General features: G+C 40.6%; 1 protein-coding gene across 1 annotated transcript in view; it reads left to right on the top strand.

Moving 5' to 3' along the window:
- LOC144693837 (solute carrier family 12 member 9) overlaps window positions 1–5823 on the top strand; it is a 91644-nt gene extending 85821 nt beyond the window's left edge. Inside the window, exons 12-13 of the mRNA XM_078563918.1 lie at window positions 1046–1192; window positions 1341–5823. Of these exons, the coding sequence (XP_078420044.1) occupies window positions 1046–1192; window positions 1341–2182 (989 nt within the window). The 3' untranslated portion in view covers window positions 2183–5823. The remainder of the gene's footprint in view (window positions 1–1045; window positions 1193–1340) is intronic.
- Window positions 5824–23423: the final 17600 nt, after the last annotated feature.

Here is a 23423-nt window from a genome sequence, read left to right as displayed (position 1 = left end):
TTCCTTACCTATTTATCCTGAACATACATCATGTTTGCTATTCCTTTCTCTCATCACTATTTGATGTTGAGCTAATTTCTTCATAGTTTTGAAGTAATCCTTAAAAATGAAGCATCTGTTTTATCTGGAATGACCACAGGGCAAATAACTAATCATTTCAAAAACAAGAAGTGTATTTTTATTACCACATTGCATTTTGCACATAACCCTGCTGCATATGAAACTGTCTATGCTGATTTATTGTGACAACATGATGTATGCCATTTATATTGCTGAGCCAAGTTCTACAAAATTGCATTTGTTTAAAATATATTTCATCATGCAGCTGAGATTTGATAACTTGATTTGTGAAGAGATATAAATTTTTCCAGAATTTTTGCTGTCGCATATTTAATCCAGCAACCCCCATGGATGGTGGTTAGTCTTGTTTGAGAGTTGTTCACAAGTGGCAGGCCATGTGGTGTCTAGATTGAGCCCATACCCTTTAGTTGGCAAAGGTTCCACATCTTGGTTCAGATGAAAAGATGTTGAGCGTTGATGAGGCCGGGGGTACCCATGTTAAGCAGCTCATTGTTTGATTTGATAACATTTGTAGCCACCATGTAGGTAACCAAAATCCAGGTCAGTGTGAATATTTAATAAAATGACTTGATTGTAAAGAAAGCAAATTACACTTCACATCCAGTCATGGTATTGAAGCTCTGCTGTTGGCCACTGTAAGGCACTGAATTGACATTAAGTGTGGTCATTAATCACACTGGTAAGACAGATAATTCAGCAGTAGCCAGGGGGGAAAGTAGTTCCCATTGCAATGTTTTTCATATACCACAATAAATTTACATCATTTTTAAAAGCACTTATCCAAACACTTGCTGCATATAATATAAAATGTCTGGTGTGATTTCAGTTTGCATTTCACAAATACTAGAAACATTTCCAATGGTTTGTCATGATTTTTTTGTGTGTAAATATAAGGCAAATATAACTCCTTTATAAAAAAAAAAGTGACATTATTACTAACTCTCACCCATATGTTTTTTTTTAGATGAGATGCCTTCTGACCCACTTCAAGCACAGTATGATTCCTGGCTAAGCTTAGTTGATGCGCTGAATGTAAAATCATTTGTCAGCCTTACACTGTCTGACTCAGTACGTCACGGAGTTCAACATCTTTTATTCATCTCTGGTCTAGGTAAATAACCCACAAGAAATCAATTCATTTTAAACAAATGCTCGCATGAATTTAGTTTATTCTTAAATAGCTAGTTAGGGCGAACTGGCATCAATATTTGTCATCTGGGTACAATAAGTTCCTGTGTTTATGCTGCCCTGTTTTATAGGTGGAATGAGACCCAATACGCTTATTCTTGGTTTCTACGATGACTGTGTTCCGGAGAATGGTTTGCAACAAATTCCAGCATTTTCATGCAATAGCTCTTCCACCCTGAATGAACAAGATTGCAGCTTACAGCCCAATTTTCCACCAGCCAGAAATGCTTCATCTCCAAAAGCACTGTCAGGCAAAGAGTATGTGGCCATTATTTCTGATTCCATCAAAATGTTAAAAAATGTTTGCCTAGCCCGATACTTCTGCCAGCTAAACAAAACAGAACTATTCAGTCGCAAGAACTGTGAGATCTCCATTGATGTGTGGCCACTCAATCCACTTCGCCCTGACAGTGCTAATTACGTTGACACTTGCAGCCTGTTTCTGTTACAAATGGCATGTATTCTTAACATGGTGCGCTCCTGGAGGTCGGCCAAACTGCGTATTTTTCTGTGTGTTGAATCTGGAAACATTGTTGGGGAGCAGGATAAAAAGCTAAAGCAGCTTTTAAGCCAGTTGCGCATCAAAGGTTCGATTAAAACTCTGCACTGGGATAGTGTTGCTGCCCTTCACTGGCACAAACAGATGGTTCAAGAAGATGGCAGTGAGGGCAATTTTGCAAATACCTTCCCATCAAATGCAATGAAAATCTCAGATGACTATTTGATGGCTGTAAACAGGATGATTTTAGAGCAGGGTGCCCATCCAGCTATCCGATTTCTATATCTGCCACGGCCTCCTGCTGACATTACACTCCATGAAAGATATTTGGAGCAACTTGATATCATGACCAAAAACCTAGGACCCACTCTGTTAATTCATGGAATTAGTGCAGTCACCAGTACAGATCTCTAGATCATCCATTAAATCCATTGATTGTGGAGGTTAAGAACACTACCATATATAGTAGTTAATATGTTGTAAACAAAGAGGTAACATTGGAAAAGTTTGTTACAATGAAAAAAGCCTAATTATACAACAGATCACACTTAACCTGAGCAAAAGCATTGAGCTGTGTTGCTATAAAACTCTTGAGTTTAATGCCGTTTTCTTTCTCCCTTCTTATTTTTCACGCTCTTCTCAAAAAAAGGCAGAGGTGTTATGTTGTCACTCTATCCATTCACACTTACAACGCCTTGTTGGCTAAAAAAACACTTCAGCAGATTTGATGAACCTTAGAAGCGTTGACTTCTTTCAAAAATGGGCTTTGGAGCTGTCAACGTATCTGAGTTACGGGTAATAGGTTCTGTTTCACTTCCAGAACATGCAACAAAAGAAAAATCATGCAGATTTTATTCACTTTTCTCAGTGCTTTCCTTCGTCAAATGTTGGGTTCATGTGTGGACCATCTATGTTTTGTATATATGTGAAGGGATATTTGATCTTGACAACAATAATCTGAGACATTTAGTTGAACCATTGCTAAATCTGCAGGTAATCTCAGGTAGGATATTGTTGTTATAGAAATCATGGTAGGAATATTTTGTGATATGACAAATGCTAAGTTTATTGTTTGGACAATGGATCTAAGATTTGGTATAGACTCAAAACACATGTTTAACTGTGAACAAACAGTGCTAAATTTAAGAATAATGCCTCTTTGTCTGTATTTTAATGGTGCTTTGAGTGTTTAATATTTTTGCCATAACATTTTGATTGTGTTTCTATTACTTTTTTGTAGGAAGTTTGTTGTGACCACCCCTCAAATGATAAGTTACATTTTTTAGTCTGTTCTCCAACACCTCAGGCTGGATTAATGTTGGTGAACGGGGTTCTCGCCCACCAGTTGCAGAACTGATGGAGAACCCACGTCGCTTCGTGGGGAGCCCTGACCAAATGAAATAAAAACAGAAAATGCTGGAGAAACTCAGCAGGTCTGGCAGCATCTGTGTAGAGGGAAACAAAGTTAACGTTTAGAGTCCGTATGACTCTTTTCCAAACAAATGAAGTGTCTGTCAGGCACTTAAATGGCCAGCATCAGGATTTCCCTGGGTTTTAAACCTTCGGAGGTGGAAGCCCCACCCCTCCCCAACCCCGGAGAGCTTCCAGCCAATCAGAAGCCAGCAGCTCTCCATTGCCAGCAATGTCACCAGGAGCGGGGACTCGGGTGAGTGAGTTTAGACAAGGGTGGGTTGGAGGCAAGGGCAATTGGATAGATTTTGCTACCATGCTGGGTTCCTCAATCAGGCGCTGCATGCCTGCCAATGAGGGGCACACATCCCAACCCCGCCCCCCCCCCACCTCTCTCTCCGCGCGCACACACACACACGCACACACACACCGCCCCCCCACCCCCAACCTTTCCACCTCCAACTTAATCACAGGAGGTTTCCTGCTGCTGAGAGACTAGTGCATGGCCTTTCCTGTGATTTGAGTAGGGCCGGCTGCCAAGTTTCCCATTGCAATGGGTTGGACTAAATGTGGTTTTGCTGGCTCTAAACTATCAAAGCAGTGGATTTACATGCATCACAGAGGTTCTGACTGTAGTTCACTTAAAGTAACTTCAAAGTCATTTCTACTGGCTTAAAGATTGTAGACAAGGGTGTTCAAGATGCCATCATGCCATGGAGCCTTGGCAACATGTACAAAGTTTTAATCGATGTACCCTGTAATTTGCATGACTTTCACCTTGCAGACATTAACACATCCTGTTTCCTGATTCAGAATGAATCCGCCAATAATGCCAACCATCAGCCCCACAAAATGCTAAACTGGCAAATCAACAAATATTAAAATATAATCATCAATTAACCTGAGCTGCCTAGGCTGGTTTGCTAGTGCCATAAGCCTCGTATGGCCTATTGATCATAGTTTGGCCATGTGCATAAATTCACAAGTGCTAACTCAAACTCTGTGTCTGCTAAATCCTGTTTTTTTTTAAAGGGACAAATGGGTTTGATAGTAAGCATAAGCTTGAAGTTTTAAAAAAATGGCACTGAGTGGTTCTAGAGATTGAAGCACTAAGTGTTACATGGCTAATGTGCTGCTATCTTAATACTTCCACTGCCAGTAGATAAATTGTACCTCAACAGGGCTTGTATATGAAACAATTTGAAAAATTGGCCGACAGCTTTCCTGTTTATATTAATTAATACAGTAAGAATTAGTACTTCTGTCTAAATACACCTTTCAGTACATCAGGCTAGTTACCTGCCCACAGATGTTGGCTTTCATCTGGCAGACTGGTGATTTCGAGCCCAGCTTCCAGTTACTATTTAAGTCTGTACAGTGGAAGTATTGAGCTTGCGCAGATTTGATGGATATCTTCAAGGCAGATGTTTCTGTATACTGAAGGTGTATCTATTTTTGCTGAATTACACACTTTATTATCTTTGGAGATTTTGTTCATTGCATACTCGTTTCATGCTTGACAGATTGAGGTTTACCTTAAAGCTGTACTTTTTTAGTACTTGGAAATTTCATAAAAATGCCAAGCAACTCTGCCTTAAAAATTACTCTTCAATCCTGAAACTTAGAATTCCTACTTGATACAGCAATATGATACCATCATAAATGTATCCAGTTTTGAAGGTCTGATGGAAAAGTGCCCAGATTTACCAAATTGCTCTAGATAGAAATAAGTGCTTTAAGGTCAAATGAAAATGCAGGAGACAATCTTCTCAGATGGTTGAAACGGCATCAATAGTGCACATTAGCTGTTCTTTTAGAATAAACTGTTTTAAGGGGGAGGTGGTGGTCACATGGAATAACATAAGAAAGCTAAATAATAAGCAATCAACATTAGTGTACCTTTACCATTAGCACTAGCCATAGAATATCCAAGTGTAGCAGCATCTCTGATCAACATCGAATGAACAAAATCCACAAAGATAATTAAGTGTAAGTACTTACCTATTATTTCTATTTTTATTGGTTTAAGTATACATATTTATTTTGCAATTAAGACAGATAATGTAAAAAATCCTTGATGCATTAATGCAACTCTTAACATTAACCCATCTCTTTGGGCTATTGCATGAGGAGAGCCTTTTTCTCGAAAGCTGGACCCAGCTTGCCTATAAGGTTCCCTTATAATTTGTGAATAGTTTGTGGGGCAGCGCCCCAGAAAGGAAGAAAAATCAAAGGAGAAAAATATTTTTAAGTGTTTGTTTTCAGAAACAGAAATAGAGATTTTAGAAAATGTTCTATTGGTTTTATTCAATTTTATTTTCACCAATATATTGTCATTTTTTCCCCTCTTTTTTGCAAGAATAAATGAAATAGTACCTTTTTTTGCAGGCAATATTACCCAAGTATTTGAATAGATTTTGTTTTAATCTTACCCTTGGGCCCAGATTTTCATCCTGGAGTAGGAATCATGCCCAGCAGAGCCCACCCATGCTATTCTTATGTTAGAGTGAGGGGTGGGCTGGAGTGGGGGGGTGCTAAGCATAACAGAGGCAGGCAGCTGCTGAGGCCGGCAGGTTAGAAGGCCTACTTCCATTTACTGGGACATTGGTCCAGTTCTGTAAATGAAATTTTGGCACCCTAGCCCTCATCCCTAACCTCTCACCCCACCACCCATCCCCTATACGCCCTCCGTACCTCTATGCATCCTCCATACTGTCCATACCCCTCATATCTCCCATGCCCCCCCACGCATCCTCCTTGCCCACTCACCCAATATCCACTATAGACACAAATCATGAGCCTTACAATAACACTGGGAAAACTTTAAAATGCTCATGAAACTGTCAAAATAATAACAGCCATTCAAAAACCTCTTCAAAGCTCTTTAATCCTATTATGCACTCAAAACTCAACACAGCCATTCAAACTTCACTTGAAAAAAACTCAAAAGTTTTTTTAAAAATTCAGTCAAGGAATGTGGGCTTCACCCACAATCAAACAGCCATTCAAAAACTTCTTCAAAACATTTCAATCCTATTATCTGGTCATAAAACTGTCAATCAGGCAAAGCACATGGTTCCATTCACAATTGTGTAAATAACCCCTGTTGAGCTGAATTCTTTAGGGGTGCTTGGAGCTTAACTAAGCATTCATAATGATATTCCATTGTACAACTGAATAAACAAACCCTCCAGAGCTCCGTACAATAGAGTGAAGTGCATGAACAGATGGCCATCTGTTAATTTTTTTCAAAGGCCCAGCAGATGGACTTTCAATCAAAGAAATCAGGCATCTATTCATCCATTTCTAAATGTCTGGACTTTTAATGTATAAATCAAAGCATAGGGTCCAGTTGACAAATTAGTTTTAATCTCAATACTATTGAATGCAGAAGAGCAGGTTGTCCACTGGATGAAGTACTAAAATGCATCAGAACACTTTCACAATGCTGGCCAATTTAATGATCAATTACCTTTTATGAAGAAAGCCCTGTGATTAATCACTGTATTAAAAATATATTTAACTTATCATACACCATAATATGTGAAGTTGTCAACACCTTTGATGTTATCTGCCAAAAGGTTCCTGACCCCAGACTAGGCTTCCCCCATGACCCATGACTCCTCTGAGGTGCTGTGAACCCTATCTCCTAACAAAATGGGCCAGGCTCCATGGAAATAGCAGGGGTCTAAAATGCCCAGCCCTGCAATGGAATAGGCAAGGCCAGGATTGATTTTTGCAAGCTTGCTATCTGCACCCTTATCTTGGAGCCAAAAAAAAAATCAACATAACGGGAATGGGGCAGGAATCCCAGAATTGGGTCCCGCTCACCTTTCTTAAATTATCACAGACAGAGGCATGAAAATCTGGCCCTTGGTGTCTGTCAATGATCCCTTAGCAGCAAATGTCTCTGTACTTTGATTTGTTATATTCTGTCCATGTAGCTACAATTTCCATCAATATTCTCCAGGCCTACGAATAATTCTGCAAATACCGTATGGAATTTTTTGCAACTTTTTGAATTTCTGCATGTCTTCATCAAGCATCAAATCATTCGTTAATGAGAATTGCAAGATCTCTAATACCATAGTCAAAATTCTCCATTGACTTTGCATTTGAAAATACATTGGGTGCTTTACCACTATGTGTTAGTAATAGCGCCTCTGTCCAAACTCCTTTGGCACATTGAAGATGGTTTATTTTAAAAAAAAATCAAATGCTCAATAATTCACTTGCGTCCTATTCTTAGAAAAATGGTATGAAATAAATTTTCGTGAAATTATACTGCACTGAGCTATAAGCTAGATCAATTGGGCCCTCATTTACTGGACTGTCCAATGTAAACCTTTCTCAGCCAGATCAAGTACCTGAAAGTGTAGTTTCATTTCTTCACCTCACACTTGCACAGAGGCTGTTCAAGCTGGCATTTGCTTTAGACTTGAATCGGCACTATAGCTTCTTATCATGTTGCTACTGAGCCTCCTTTTGTAGCCTGGAGTCTGAAGTGCTTCCCATTGGTACACCAGTTCCCAGCTTTTTCCTTCATTGCTAGTCACACTAACTCCAGCTCAGGACCTGTCTGTCTCATTATCATTATAAATGTTGCATGCTCCTGCTTCATGTACTTTTCATTTAAAAATTGGAACAGCCTGTTTTGGTTTGAAGGTGATATTCCAATACCACGTTTAGAATTTTGTCAGCTATCCTGTTCTTCACAGACACAATTCCCATAAGTGACCTTTTCATTCCCTATGAAGTGATGTATGCTCTTGTATGCACAATATCTAGTTATGCATGAGGTAGGGGGTTGAACAAAACTTTACAGGGGTTAGGAAATTTAAATAGTGTGATTTTTGACCAAAAGCTATTAGATCAGGCTGCTTGTGCTGTAAACTATTAAAAATATAAGCAGTGGGGAAAAAAATACAACAGGTTTATGATTACAGCATGTTCACCTTTTACACAATTTGCTTACTGCAGGCCCTATTTCAATTTCAAAAGTAATAAGTTGTATCACTTCATTTACACTTTCAGTAATACTGTAGCTGCATCAGAGCCTAACTCGCAACATATGTGTGAGGCTCAACTTACCCCCACAAAGCCATTAGGTGTTCATCATTGGAACCAGAGAGGAGTAAGAAATAAACATTTTCTCTAGCAGGGGAGTTAATTGAAGATCCTCACTCTCAGTGATGACAGACTTTGAGAGATTTTTTTTATGCCGAAAGTTGTTCAAGCATGGAATGATTTGCCACAGGGAATAATTGAACCAGAGACCATTGCATATTTTAATTTAAGAGCAGATAAATATTTTAAGTGAGGGATATTTCCAAAAAGAGAGAGAGCAAGGCAGTGAGATTAGTTCCTGGCTGCTCTGGCAAAGAGCTGGCACAAACACAGTTTTTTTTTGTAAAAATATACTTTATTCATAAAATATCTTCAATCACATTCCAAACCATTTCAAAAACAACATTACAAGGGTACAATCCAGGTTAAACTTTTACAAATTGTATCACCAGGTGCATCAGTACAAACAATATTACAATCATTTACAGCCTTTCATTTTGATCTGTACAGCCCGAGGGGCTCTAAACAGTTCCCAGTCTCTCGGTGCGCTGTGGTAGAAAGGTCTTAGACAGCGACCCTTCCCCATTGCGCCTTTGCGGCAGCTGCCCCAAGCTTTAGTGCATCCCTCAGCACGTAGTCCTGGACTTTGGATTGTGCCAGTCCGCAACAATCGGTCGGGGACAACTCTTTGTGCTGGAAGACCAACAAGTTTCGGGCAGACCAAAGCGCGTCTTTCACCGAGTTGATGATCCTCCAGCTGCAGTCGATGTTTGTCTCGGTGTGTGTCCCTGGGAACAGCCCGTAGAGCACAGAGTCCTGTGTCACAGAACTGCTCGGGATGAACCTCGACAGCAACCACTGCATCTCTCTCCAGACTTTCTTTGCAAAGGCACAATCCACAAGGAGGTGAACAACGGTCTCTTCCCCACCACAGCCACCTCGAGGGCAACGTGCAGAGGGGGTGAGCCTCCTGGCGTGTAGGAAGGATCTGACGGGGAGGGCCTTTCTCACCACCTGCCAAGCTACGTCTTGGTGCTTGTTGGAAAGTTCTGGCGATGAGGCATTCTGCCAAATGACTTTGACAGTCTGCTCGGGGAACCATCCCACAGGGTCCACCCTCTCCTTTTCCCTCAGGGCCTCTAGGACGTTACGTGCTGACCACTGCCTGATGGACTTGTGGTCAAAGGTGTTTTTCTGCATAAATTTTTCCACCAGGGACAGGTGGTACGGCACGGTCCAGCTACTTGGAGCGTTCCGCGGCAGCGTGGCCAGACCCATCCTTCGCAACACCGGGGACAGGTAGAACCTCAGCACATAGTGACACTTGGTGTTTGCGTACTGAGGGTCTACGCACCGCTTGTCAAATGGTCTCCTGTGCTATGTGCTATGGAGCTATGAATTGAGAAAATACCAATTTCTGGCACCATATGGGGTATCCTTCACTGTGAGAGCAATGTTACTTGATTTTAAGTTTCACAGACTTTTAGAATCAAAAGAAACAGTGACACCTGACTAGCTTAAGCTGACTGTGCGTGCTCATCTTTAAGCTTTGGTAGCCTGCAGGGCTGTAACATTCTGCTTAAGTCTAAAGAGAAAAATCAAAATAATCAATGTTGCTGTTTATAGTCACCTGCTGTAACACACACTAGTCCTTATGATATTTCCAGCTACATGTGGGGAATATGGATTCTCTCCTAACCTAAAGACACAGCAGTAGTAGTAAGAAAATTGAAGTGAATATTGCTGAAAAGAGAGACATGTCACTGAAGCTTTTTGTCTTGTACTCATCAGGAAAAATGCAAGGATGCCAAATTTCAAACAATCTCAATTTATACGATCGGAGTAAAGGGGTGCTGATTGAGGCATTGCCATGGTGAAGGCAACAGGGTACTATTGGTTCTCCCTGCTTCTGGGTAATTCAAAAAATGTGCAAGGCTTGAACATATTCCCTTATTTGCAGAGAGCAGGTCCCTGCATATAAATGTATGTTGCTTCTAGCAAGCATAAATGAGCCACATTATGAGCTTGATTGATTATCTTAAATTGGTTGTTAATGTAGCTATTAGCGCACTCAGGGTTATTCAGCAAGTGCTGCCCGATTGCAGAATCATATCTAACAGTAGATGTTTTGTTTTTGGTTTTGCAAGCATGGGCTGGTTGAGTATGGTTTGTACTCTGCCTGTTATGAACAGCTGGAGGAACATGCTGTTTAATTTGATCGGTCAATCACTGGGATGTACGGCCTACATGCATGGCATCGCACTGGTACTGAAATTCATACACAACATTGCTCAATTGTGCGGTAGGAAGAACATCTTTTTGGACTGACAACAGCATCCTATTAGTGGAAAATGATCAACAAAATCCTAAAAATGGATGCTAAATGATAGTATACAGCTCAATAAAAAGCACCAAAAAAATAATGCATGCTGCACCAACCTGACAACTCTGGTGGGAAATGATACTGTAAATGCTATGGATTATTCATCAGCAAGAAACACTAGCTGTGGCACTGAATTTAGTACCTGTTGTCTATATTTGACATTTTCTTTTTTAAAGAAAAATCTTTTAAAAATTATGTAAACTTGAAAGTCAACATTGTGGGGAGTCCCTCTTCAGCATATTAAACATCTCCAAAGTACCAAATCATTTCTAGACGAAGTTCAGCTTTAGACAGAAAATCCGTGAATTATTGTACTTAATCCAAAATATAACCAAAAGGTACAGGTAAAACAAACACACACGTGTAACTTAAAACATAATATCCATTTAAAACTGCCTTAAAATATATTAAAAATCTGATCATAGGATTCTTGTTGAAGAAAGCATTAAGCATTTCTTTTAATAAGTTAACAAAGGAGCCTGTCATTCTGTCTGATATTATCATGGAAGTCGATAGGAAAGTAATGCTAATATTACTGTACAATAAGTTATTGATCTTCTGAGAGATCTGTGGCTGGGGTTATCTTAGTTTTCAGAGTTGTGTATATATCAATAATTCAGTTGTTGGATTATTAATGCTGTAGCTGACATTCTAAAGTGAGCATGTACAAAGTTTTTAATTGAATCAGTTGAAACAGTTTTTTGAAACATCATAATTTAGCACTTTATTTGCTTGATTATACGCTGGCTGTAATATAGACTTCATCTCAAAATCAATCTCTTAATTCAGGAGTATGAAATAACATTTGAAGACACTCTGAGGTGCTCCTTGAAAAATCTCTGCCCACCTTGCCCTCCGTGACAACCAGTGTACCTCACCAATGGCTATAGTTTTCAATCATTAAGGGTTAAAGTGCATGAGTTATGGGCTTTCAGTGCTTTAGAAATTTTTAGATTCTGTTCATACTTAGTGTTAAAGCATCAGACATCTTTTTTATTGCGGCACTATCTGGCTAGTTGAAGAAAAAAACTGTATTTGTATTAGTACCTTATAAGCACACCTTAAAATTGTACACTAATATTGAAGGCAACAGTACTAAATATTATACAAGTATTGAATGGAGCATCACAATGGTTAAGAACAAAAGGTGGGCACAGAGCTGCCTGGTTAGTAACCTATAGGCAATTGCAATAGCTATGATGGTTAATTGTTAATGATGAGTATAAAGAAGTGACCTGAATAAATTAAGATAACTTCTGGTTATTGGTCTTTAATATTCATTCTCAGATCATGAGCAGGAGCTCCCTTGATTGTATAAACATCATGTAATTGAACCATATGTACCAGGGGTCTCAGTTTGACTCCTGATCTGTGCTGTCAGTTGGTTTCAACTAGGGTAGCAACAGCGATGCTACAATTGACCTCAGTGCCCCAGGCTAAGAAGGGGGTCGGGGTCCTCCCTTTGATACTTATTTAGTATTTTTGAAAGTTCAGTATTCATCCATATTTTAAGAGTGCTAATGAGAATTCTAACATTAAAATGAGCTAACTGTATCATTCACTCGAGTGAAACTGAGAGACTTCACTCCTTTATCTCTTGTGTATAATTGTGAAGCTTGTCCATTAATAACGTTGAACCTTCATTACAAATGCAGGGACCAGAAGGAACCCTGAGACCAGCATGTTGTCTCATAGTTGCTGATGTGTGCAGAAATGTTTCACAGATTTTGACCAAAGGCTTAATTGTATAGGATTAAGTAATCTCAGTTAGAATCAATCTCATTCAGCCTTAGTACTCCTTGGATGGAGGAAATAATAAAGGAAAGCTAACTGACTAATATATGAATTGTCACCATATACTGACAACCATCTACTTTTTTTCTATTATCTTCAATTTGTCCATTGGAAACGTTTTAGATTTAAACAATGTGCAACTTAGAGCTACAGGTGAGTATGTGATGGTTCATAGTATTGCATAGCATTTATGGCACAGAAACAGGCCATTCAGCCCAACAGATGCATGCCAGTGTTTCTGCTCACACAAGCATCCTCCCACCCTCTTTTTTTTTAATCTAACCTCATCAACATATCCTTCTCCCTTATGCGTTTACCAGCTTCCTTTAAATATATCTATAGTAATTGCCTCAACTGCTCATAGTTGTGAATTCCACATTCTAATTCTAAATTAGATCTAAAGAAGTTTCTCCTGAATCCTCCTTGAATTTATTAGGGACTATATTATACTTATGGCCCTAATTCTGGTCTCTCCCCCAGTGGTAACATCTTCTCTATGTCTACCCTATCAAAACCATTCATAACCTTAAAGATTCTATCAGGTTATGCCTCAGTAGAGAAAATAACCTGTTCAAACCTTTCCTGATGCAGAAAGTCTCAGTTCTGGTATTGTTCTAGTAAACCATTTTTTTGGATCTTCCAGTGCATATGCATCCTTCTTGCAGTTTGGAGACTAGAACTGTGCATGGTACAAGTGTAACATCACTTATCTGCTTTTTATTTCTATTCCTCAAGTAATGAACTCCATTTCTTTGTTCAATTTTTTTTAAAGTGGCCTTAATGACCTGTGTTGCTACTTCTGGTAATTTGTGCATCTGTTCCCACCAATCCCTCTGCTCCTCTACTCCTTTTAGATACATATTCCTAGGTGTAGGTGCCCTTCTTATTCTTCCCACCTGTGTTTTAGTATGAGATTCTTGAACAATTTCAAACAATGAGGTGCCCCATACATGTTGTCTCAGATAAATTTGTTTCTCTACCCTTTCATGCATTTATGAAAACTCCCAACTGGTCACTTTTCATATTGCCATAACCAAAGCAGAAGAGAAACGAAAGAGGTACAAGTTTGCACAGGTTTGTATTTTCTGATACATGAAGACACAGCTCTGCGAATACAGTTTTCTCGGAGTACATGGAATAAATACCTTGCTCATGTGTTACAGGGGCTGGTTGTGGTAACCTATTAATAAAGATGTGTTTTAAATGTTTAAAAGCACTCATCAATAGAGGTGACAATAATCATCTTTTTTGCTGAACATATTGGAAATGTGAAATTGGTTTAAGAATTTCGGCCTTTGGGCATGGAGGGACGAAGGAAAATTCATCTGACTTTTCCCTCCCTCTTTGTGGGGATGCGCTTGGCTCCACCCCCTGACAGCACAACTGATTTCAGGGACTCATGGGAATTGACATGCATGAACCTACATCCCACTATTCCAGACCACAGTGATATTAAATTCAATGAGGTTTTAAAGAAATTATATCTGAAGTGTAAACTCTGCTGTTACCGCATCAATTGTTTTACATGGATTCTGTCCTGTGCATTTAAAGTATTTACAATAATCCAATTTTATTCCCAGTGTACATCATCACAGCTGGATAAATGTCATCTATTTGTACTAAAGCTTAATTGGAGGGATGTAATGGAGGAGTTTTGCATTTTGTAAATATGAAACAAGTTTACTGTTTTTATGCTGCTTAGCAGGTATTTGTCAATGGGAGTTAATGTTTCAAGTCTTTGACACAATATACTCTAGTACACCCCAGAAGGAAAAAAAAGTTCAGACAAGTACTCCTATTTACCAGTTTTTGCTGGTGTTCCATTTTAAGACATACAAGACCAGTTCGGACCAGTATTCTTATTTCTCAGTTTTCACTTTTTTTTCCTTCTGGGATAACAGCATTTATATCTTCGCAGAGTATTTAGAATGGTGACTCAATAGGAAAACAAATAATGGATTAGCTAAGCAGTTTCTGTATGCTGCTGTGATTAATGTTAAATTTTTAATTTCTTATGCCTGAAAGCCACTGAATGTCTTTACATAATGTTCTTGCCTAGAGAAAAATATTGCAATAAAGAAAAACATAATTCTATGATTCTAAGTATATACCACTAATCACAGAGCAACTCCTTTGTTGTATATTTTGTAGTCTTTCTTTTTTCTGCCCTCCATGCTGCTCACTAATTTCTATTTCCAGCTCTACTTCTCCTTGTTCTGAACCTCACTCAGGTTCCTATCCCTTTTCAAGCTAGTTTAAACCCTCTACCTCAGCACTAGCAAAATTCCCTGCCATGGTGTTGGTCCCAGCGCTGATGAGGTCCATCCATCTAGAAAGGACAGATTCCAGCTCCCTCAGGACTGTCCCAATACCCCAGGAATCAAAAACCCTCCCGCCTACGCCATTTTTACATCCATTCATCTGCACTATCCTCCTATATCTGTGATCGTTCAAGATGGAAGCTGTAATATCATAAATAAACATTACTAGATTAATTAATTTAATTAATCATAATGGAGACACAACATTCAAAATATAAAATAATTTTTCATGTTCAAATCAGTTGTTCAGCAGTAGTTATTCCTCAGATTGCTGTTTTAAAACCCAGCTACATCCCACTGAACAAGGAGTGACTTTCTAACAGCAATGCGAGTGTGGAAAAGGGAAAGTTTGTACCAGATCAGTTGCTTTTTTTATTGTAGTTCAGATGGGGCAAAGGTCCACTGCAAAGCCTGTGGTGGTTTAGTGAATGACCGATGACAACTTCAGGATTTCCATGTTAATCTGTGCTTTTGCTAACCCCTCAAGTTGCAGTCAGATTCAGACAGTTGGCTGTGAAAAACCCTGCAATTTCCCAGCTAATGCCTTGTTTGTTTAATTGGGTTAAGTTGCCCAGTAAATTTATTACTTCAAAGAACACTTTAAAGAAAATTCACTGCTTAACAATTCAGTTATAATGCTGATAGCTGGCCAGGTGCAATGTGCTCCATAAACAACTCAGCTTATTTATTATGTCTAGATTATTGCCATTTTAAAAGTTTTGTCAGAAGCCATAAGGTAATCAATAACAGACATATCGCAAAATGGCCTTTGTGCTATATAGTATACTGTCCAGAATCTTGGCTTCTGTCATTTATTGAACTGTAAATAAATCTTGTCAATAATTGTGAAGTGGTCCAATGTTAAAATATCTTCTGGCTTCCACATTGATTGAAAACATTGTGAGCACCCCAGTACACAATTTACTAAAACTGGATAATTATTAAAATCAGGGTGCACTAACTGACAGTTCCACCAAAATTATACTAGGACTTAAAAGATCCAATTATGAAAAGTTGCTTAAATATAGCTTCTATTTGCTTGAGTTTAGACGGTTGAATAGGGACCTTATTGAGGTACTTGAATTGATAAAATGGTTTAATAGGGTACATATATGTAGGGGAGGGGAACAAGGTAGCACAGTCTTAATATTAGAGCTAGTTCAGTCAGGAGTGAAATCGGGAAACATTTTTTCATACACAGGATAATAGACATCTGAACCTCTCTTCACTTGTTCAAAATTGTGATCAATAATTTTTGTTAGGTAAGGGTATCAAGGAATATGGACCAAAGGCAAATGTAATGGTCAGAATGTATGTGCTCTCTTACTACCCATAATCAGTATGTTTTGTATGGAAAGGATTGTGTCTTTTCTTACCCTTGAAGTGCGTATTCCAATTAAATAATTTAGCAGCAAGCTTTCATTAGTTTAAAAATAAAAAAGGTTATTTATTCTCTCATACTTACCCCAAATTAACACAACATCACACACTCAGTTTCGTGCAATGCACACACACAAAGTTTAGAAGCAGATAAAGATAGTGCACTTTTACAGATTATAGTTACTTTAGTCTCTGATTTACATTTTCCAGTCTCCCTCATGGCTGGCTTTGGCTTCTTGAATGGATTTGATGATTTAAAGTTGAAGTGAGTGTCTTGTAAACTGAAGGGTTCACAGCAGGTTGTCGAATACCTAGGAGGTTGGTTCCTGGGTGAACTTTGAAACTGGAACAGTTTAAGCACTTTCTCTACTTGGTGACTTGCAGTTAGTTTCAGAGTTTGGTTCCCAGGCTAGCTGATGACTAATGGTTCTAATGATCTGCTGGGTCTTGGGGTGTTAAGGGTGCAGTCCCATAACCAGTTTCAATCACATGACCACTGGATTAACACTTTTGAGGCCCACACAGTCTCATTTGGATGGGGCAGGCCATTGTGATACAATGGGAAGTTGATAGTGGCCATTGAGTTTCAATCCCATGTGTCTAGTATGAAACCAGGAGACAGGCAGTTTGGAAATTCCATAGTCTTTAGCTGTTGGTCCATCCTTAAACAATGAGATTTGTGAATTCCACTGATGGCTGTGTAGAACTCTCACTTATGTCCATATTTAATTAGGCATTCACCGAAACTTGATGCTGTCCATAGTCCAAGTGCCAGAGGTCATGTGATTTGCAGCAACCACCTTAACAGCTTGTTTGTTTCCAATTTTAAAAAATAGCAACTAAAAATTCACAATATAACAAGCCTTCACTGGGCATTACACAATTAAATAGAGTTGAGATTCAAATCAGCCATGATCTAATTGAATGTGTTCAAGGACTTGTTCCTATGTTCCTTAAATGGCAGACTAAAGGACTTATGGTTGGTAATAAATATGGTCAGCTTATTAAATACAAGCTGTTTCAGAAAGTATTGGAAATAAAATATAGATTATATTTACATCAATTTACAAAGCTGTTTGAGAAAGAGGAGCATTAAAGAACATGGGGACTGAACAAGAGAATGGGATTAGACTAGTTGCCTCATATGGAGAAAAGTACCAGTGCAAATTTGATACAATAAAAATGGTCTGTTTCTGCGCTGTCACTTTCTATGTCTTTATGAAACTGTAACAGTGCAGTTGAGCATAGTAGAATATGTTTAAGATTGTTCAGCCTTTTGCAAGTATCGTCTTTAACTGGAATCTTGGGTGCATTTTAGACAGTAATCCTCATTGGCAGCAGTAATTACTGCTAGACTTGCCATTTCAAAAAAGAAACCAATGTTATCACTACTAATGTGATGAGAAAAACATTCAGCGATGTTATATTGATTAAAATCAGTGTGTTTGATGGACATTTTATAAAGGATCATAGACAGATTGCCAGAGGCATCCACTGAATTGTGCAAAAATCAAACTCAATAAAACACGTTGTAACACGTAGTTGTCTGTTCAAAATCTGTTGTCTTGTAGCAACTGTTTTTGCAATGAAGTTGTTGCTAGACAATTTTTTTCTAATAAGCAATTTTCCAAAAAGCCAAATCAAACATTGGCTGCTAAATCTTGTAGCTTCCTGACTTGATGTGGCATTTTATCTTGTGTTTTCCATATCTTAAAATTGATCTTCACTTGTTCCTACTGATAAACGTTTCCACCAGAAATTTACAGAAAAACAAACTAGGCAGGCCAATCCATCAATCAAATTGCTGTGCTACTGGACAGGTTTGTAATTCATCAAGGAAAACCAATGTCAGTATTGCGTAGCAGTATTTCTTTTTCTGTGCACCTCTTCCCCCTGCCACCCGCCTCATTGCCCTGATACCTTCCCCTCACCATTCCCAGAAGCATCCTATTTTCACAAGGGTTTTTACGTGGATGGCCACGATCAGGTTCCTGCATTGGTACATTCCCGACTGAGATGCAAAAAACCCATGCTTTTCTTTCTTTTGGCATAAAGGGGAGTCTCATTCACCAAGAAAGATTTTTTTTTTATGATGCATAACTGAATCCAACTAATAGCTATATAAATCTCTGACAATAATGAAATGTATTCTCTTATTTGTTTCTGTGGGGCTGAATTCCAATTTAAAAAGCATGCTACTAAAGTTAGGACTGCAGAACATTACAGGTAAACTAAAAGTTTCAAATGCAAAATACACCTTTGTGCACCTCCACAAACCTTTCTCAACTCTATGCCACTTCACAATTAGGTATTTATGTACCTTAGTGTAAACCTCATTTACTGTTGTCAAATAGACACAATGCTCTTGTTTTACAAAAAAATATTCCTGTCTCTTACTCCCAAACTCCCAGATCGATACCAAACATTACCTCAACTCATTCATAGCAATTACCCATATGTTAAACAGAGAAAAATGTCCACCTCAACAGATTTGTGCAGTAGGACGTTTGTGTGGTACATTCAATAGCAACTCCCATTGATTTAGAATTTCTCAAAAAGAGCATCTCTGAGATCACCTTACAAACAGAAGTGAAGAAGTTTCAGGATGGTGTACTAAGACTGCTATCTAAAAGAAGATTTTAGAGGGTTTTTAAAATTAGATAGAGGCCAGTGCGATATAGTCAGCATGCAATTCAGATCAATAGCACTCATTCTTTGTGCACTATAGATGCTATTTGAGGTCCAAAACAATGTCAGAGACAGCCTGGCATACATTTGAGGTGTGTTGCACTGACGCTATATTGGTCCAGTGAATGCCTGCCAGGAGTCCACAAGGCACACTTCAGGAGTGTGATGGAATATTTTCCAATTGCCTGGATGGGTCCAGCTCCAACAACACTCACCAGCTTGTCACCATCCAGGACAAAGCAGCCCTCTTGATTGGCATCCCTATCCATCACCTTAAACATTAATTTCCTTAACTACCGACACAGAGTGGCAGTGTGTGCCATCTCCAAGATGCATTGCAGCAACTCTCCAAAGCTCCTTCAACAGTACCATCCAAATGCACAACCTCTACCACATAGAAGAACAAAGGCAGCAGACACATGGGAACACCACCTGCAAGTTCCCCTCCAAGTCATTCACCATCCTGACTTGGAACTAGATCAGTATATGGTTGTTATTGAGTATACCATGCAATTATCCCACTGCAGCAAAATGTTTTCTCTGGCTGATCATATGGTTCTACAAGTGTTTGCTTTCTATGGTTGTAAGAGTCCACAGGAAATGATGTAGCAGGTGCTGACTTCAACAAGCCAGCTGCTCTCAGACATGGGGGTATTAGTAGGCCTTCCCTTGGAATACCGTGTGACTTGGAGATTGAGCTGAGGTCACAAAGCAGGATGAACTGATGGAGGAATGGGAGGGGTGTGGGCAGGGATGAAGGGCTCCTAGCAAGAGCTTATATATGTCTAAAATGTTCAGGGACAAAGTCTCCGATCTGAACCTCATTAAGGAATAGTGTGCACGACATCTGCATTTCCATAGGAACGTCCTCACTGAAATCTCCCATGTGCTGCAGCCACAGCTGCAAGGACTGTGTTGCCAGTAACTGTCAAGGTGATCGTGGCAAAGAATGTTTATGCAACGTCCTCCTTCTAGGCTGAAGCTGGTGACATCTGTAGCATCGCCACTGCCGTCCACTGTTGCATTAGTGACGTTCTAAATTCATTGAAAACTTTTTTATTCATTTACAGCATATGGGCGTTGCTGACTAGGCCAGCACTTATTGCCCATCCCTAATTGCCCTTGTCTATATTTCAACCTCTCTTGCCAGAGTGAAGCAGGCAGAGTGAACATGTGGCTTTGCTCAGATTGCAGGTTTTTCCTATGGTACAGGGGGCCATTGACTGCAAGCCCATTGCTTTGTTCAGTGCCGCAAGTCAGCTCACCCTATAGCAGACTCAAAAGGGATTCCACTCCCTCAATGTCCAGCTGGTGTGTGACCATACACAGAGAATCATACAGGTCAATGTCTAGTATTCTGGCAGCAGTCATGATGCTATCATTATGCGTCAATCTGCTGCGCCAGCTGCATTTAAGCACAAACCACTGTAACCCAAAGGGTGACTACTGGGTGACAAGTGCTAGCCACTGACCACATAGCTGATATCTCCAGTGTGCAACCCCTGCACATAAGTGCAAAATCTATACAATGAAACCTATCTTGCCACATGAAATGTGATGGAGCAGACCACTGATGCACTCAAACCCCACATCAGCTACCTGGATCTGCAAAACTCAGCAGAATGGATGTCAAAATTTTTGGTCTACAACTTAGTGCACAACCTGGCCACCCTGAGGGACAGGCCTTGCCACCAGCTATACAGAGGCAAACTAGGCAGGCCCTTTCTGCCTGGGCTGCCCATGAAGAACCCAACCGAGTGATTTACCATATACCTACGGTTCCCACACTTCCGCCTATCTCTGACCATCACTGTGTTCACTTGGCCACAATGCGAAAATAAAAGCCATCAGAAAATAAACATTCCAAATTAAATTTATGATTGAAGTCATTCTTGCGCATTCTCTTTGTGCCTTTGCCTGTCCTATAGTGCTCCTCTGCAGTTTTTTCAGCTTGGCTGACAGATGGCTACTGACCTTCAGAGGGGCAGACTGCAGATGGCCTTGGAGGAGAACCTCAAGCAGCTCTGGGCCTAGAAGGCCAACTTGCAGTCTACACCATCTCAGCATAGCGGCTGCAGTCTGGGCTGGCTGGCTGACAGGCAACAGCAAGAGAACTGGTGTACTGGCAGAGATGTAAGATTAAACGCTGTTTTTCTGAGAGAGGACAGCAGATTTGTACCCCATGAAGCTACTAACTCCCTGGGCGATACCTCAGCAATCCTAATAATTTGTTGGAGGACAGATAGCTGGATTACTGTGACACCCTGCAAGCCCCTTTGCACATCGGAATCCACAGCCATGATGGCAGCAAGCTGATCTTACTTGACCTTCCACTTCAACACTCAGACTTCTGGTAGAAGCTGCTTGTGCTGTAATGGAAGCTGAAGCTTTGGCAATCAGATGATGCATCATGGTTATGTCCCCAAGTGCACTGATGGAGTTGGCTGCCACTTCTAAGCTGGCAATGGTGAGCTCCAAGCTCTGCACAAAGCCCTGTGCCAAGTTGTTGCCAGATTCCTCCATGTTCCTTGGCAGACTATAAGCTTTCTGACAGACCGCCAATGCATCAAACATTTCTTTGTGCATGCCCATCAGCCTTCTTCTCTACACAGAGCTCATCTGGCTCCTCTACAACTGAACTTGTTTGTGGCCTTTCCCTCTGGCAATCTGACACCTGAGCAATCTTATCTCCTGTCATGGCTGAAGACTACTCATACCCATTGACTCACCATGTGCTGTTCCTGTACCTACACTATCCTCTGAATTACATGCAGTGTCAGTATCTGAGCCAATGGCTGTGTTGTGAAATCAAGTGACAGTGCTGTGTCTTCATTATCACTATATTCTTGCTGTTCCTCCATTGCCTGGCCAGGTTGTAACACTTGTGCCTTTCTCCTTTCAGATAACCCAGGGGTAAAGTTGTGGTGCAGGGTATGTGGGTAAGTGAGAGATGCATGCTCACACCAGCTGCAGCTTGCAAATCAGAAGAGAGTGTGGGATGAGGGGGGAAGTGGGATGTGAGAAGGAGCATTAGGTATGTGGATTCTATCATCTTCAATGCTTTCAGTATCTCTGCTGGCAACAGCTTCAGCAATAGGTTTCCCAATAAGTGCCAGCGCCATCACCATGTCACACAATCATGCCTTTTCCTCTCCAGTTAGTTCCTGCTGCCCCTCTGGTTGTGGGCCAGCTTGTCTTGCAAGAATGAAGGAAGGGTGTCAATGAGTGTCATGCAATCTGTTCGGCTGATATACCTGTCATGGTTGAATAGCTGGCAGTGTGCACAAGTTGTGAGATGTGGATGTGAGACGTGCAGCAGTGCTAATTGTTTGAGGGTAAGGTATAGCATATGAAAGAAAGGAATGATTAATACAGATAGTTGGTAGGTGAGTGATGGGGTGTGGTGAACTGAGCAGTGTGTGAGGCTAGTGGTACAGCTGCTATGATATGGCATTTGAAGGTGTATTCACTGACCTTTATCACTCTTGATGTTATTGAACTTCTTGCAACACTGCATCCAGATGCCTGAGGCTTGACTCCTGGCATTGACCTCCATGGCAATCTGCAGACACTGCCTTCTGAGCATGTTTCTGGAGGGCCCCCTGGTTCCCTGCAGATACAAGACATCTTTCCTATTTATCCACCTCCAGCTCAGTAGTGTCCCTGCCTCTGAGCCAGAAGCTCTGGATTCGAGTCCAACTCCAGGATTTGGTGGCTGTGGAAGTTGTGTCCATAACAGCTGGCCAAACAGGCTGATCATCAACCTACGAATCCTTTCAACCTGCCTCTCACAGGTAGTACAAGCTGGAGGGGGAGGGGAAGATGGTGGCATGGTGGTAATGTCACTGGACTAGTAATCCAGAGAAGCAAGTTAATGTTCTGGGGACATGGGTTTAAATCCCACCTGGTGGAATTCAAACCCAGTTAAAAACGAGGCCTTGTGGTACAGTGACAGTGTTCCTACCTCTAAGCCAGAAGCTCTGGGTTCAAGTCCCACTTCAGGACTTGATGGCCACAGAAGATGTGTTCATAATGTGGTTAAACAGGTTGATTATCCACCTGCCTATGGCAGACAGCAAGAGTGGGAGAGTTTCCTGATCAGTTAGAACCTGCAGAAGGCAATGACAAACCACTGCAGTACCTTGCCAAGCATAATCAGGGACCAACCCATGGAAGTCCATGGTCACCAATAAGGCATTCTATCTGAAGAGAGAAACCTCTCTATGTGGGAGTCCTCCCCGTTTCCATTGGGGATCTGGCATGCAGGGGGCAGCATGCAGTAGCCCCAACCTAAGATGGTTCACAGACTCCCAGACCACCTGTATTTTCTGTGGCCTTGAGTAGTCCATGTTCACAGAGTGAACCTGCTTTAGGTTTTTGAAGGGGCTGCTCCTCAAGTTTTGGCTGCATCTGAGCCCCACACTCCTGATCTTTGGCCACGTGATGCGGAGGGTGCACATACAGAGGAGGACCTCATCATAAGTCTGCTCCTGGGCCTGGCCAAGTTGACCAAAAATAGGTCCAGGCAGTGGGCGGTCGAGGAGGCTTGTCTGGTCTGTCTGCCCCTCTTCCGCGGCTTCGTTCAAGACAGGCTGTCCCTGGAGAGTGTCCA

Source organism: Cetorhinus maximus, chromosome 19 (assembly GCF_964194155.1).
Source record: "Cetorhinus maximus chromosome 19, sCetMax3.hap1.1, whole genome shotgun sequence".
Taxonomy (NCBI): domain Eukaryota; kingdom Metazoa; phylum Chordata; class Chondrichthyes; order Lamniformes; family Cetorhinidae; genus Cetorhinus; species Cetorhinus maximus.
Note: the sequence above shows the minus strand (reverse complement) of the source record. Positions and strands in the feature narration are given on the sequence as shown.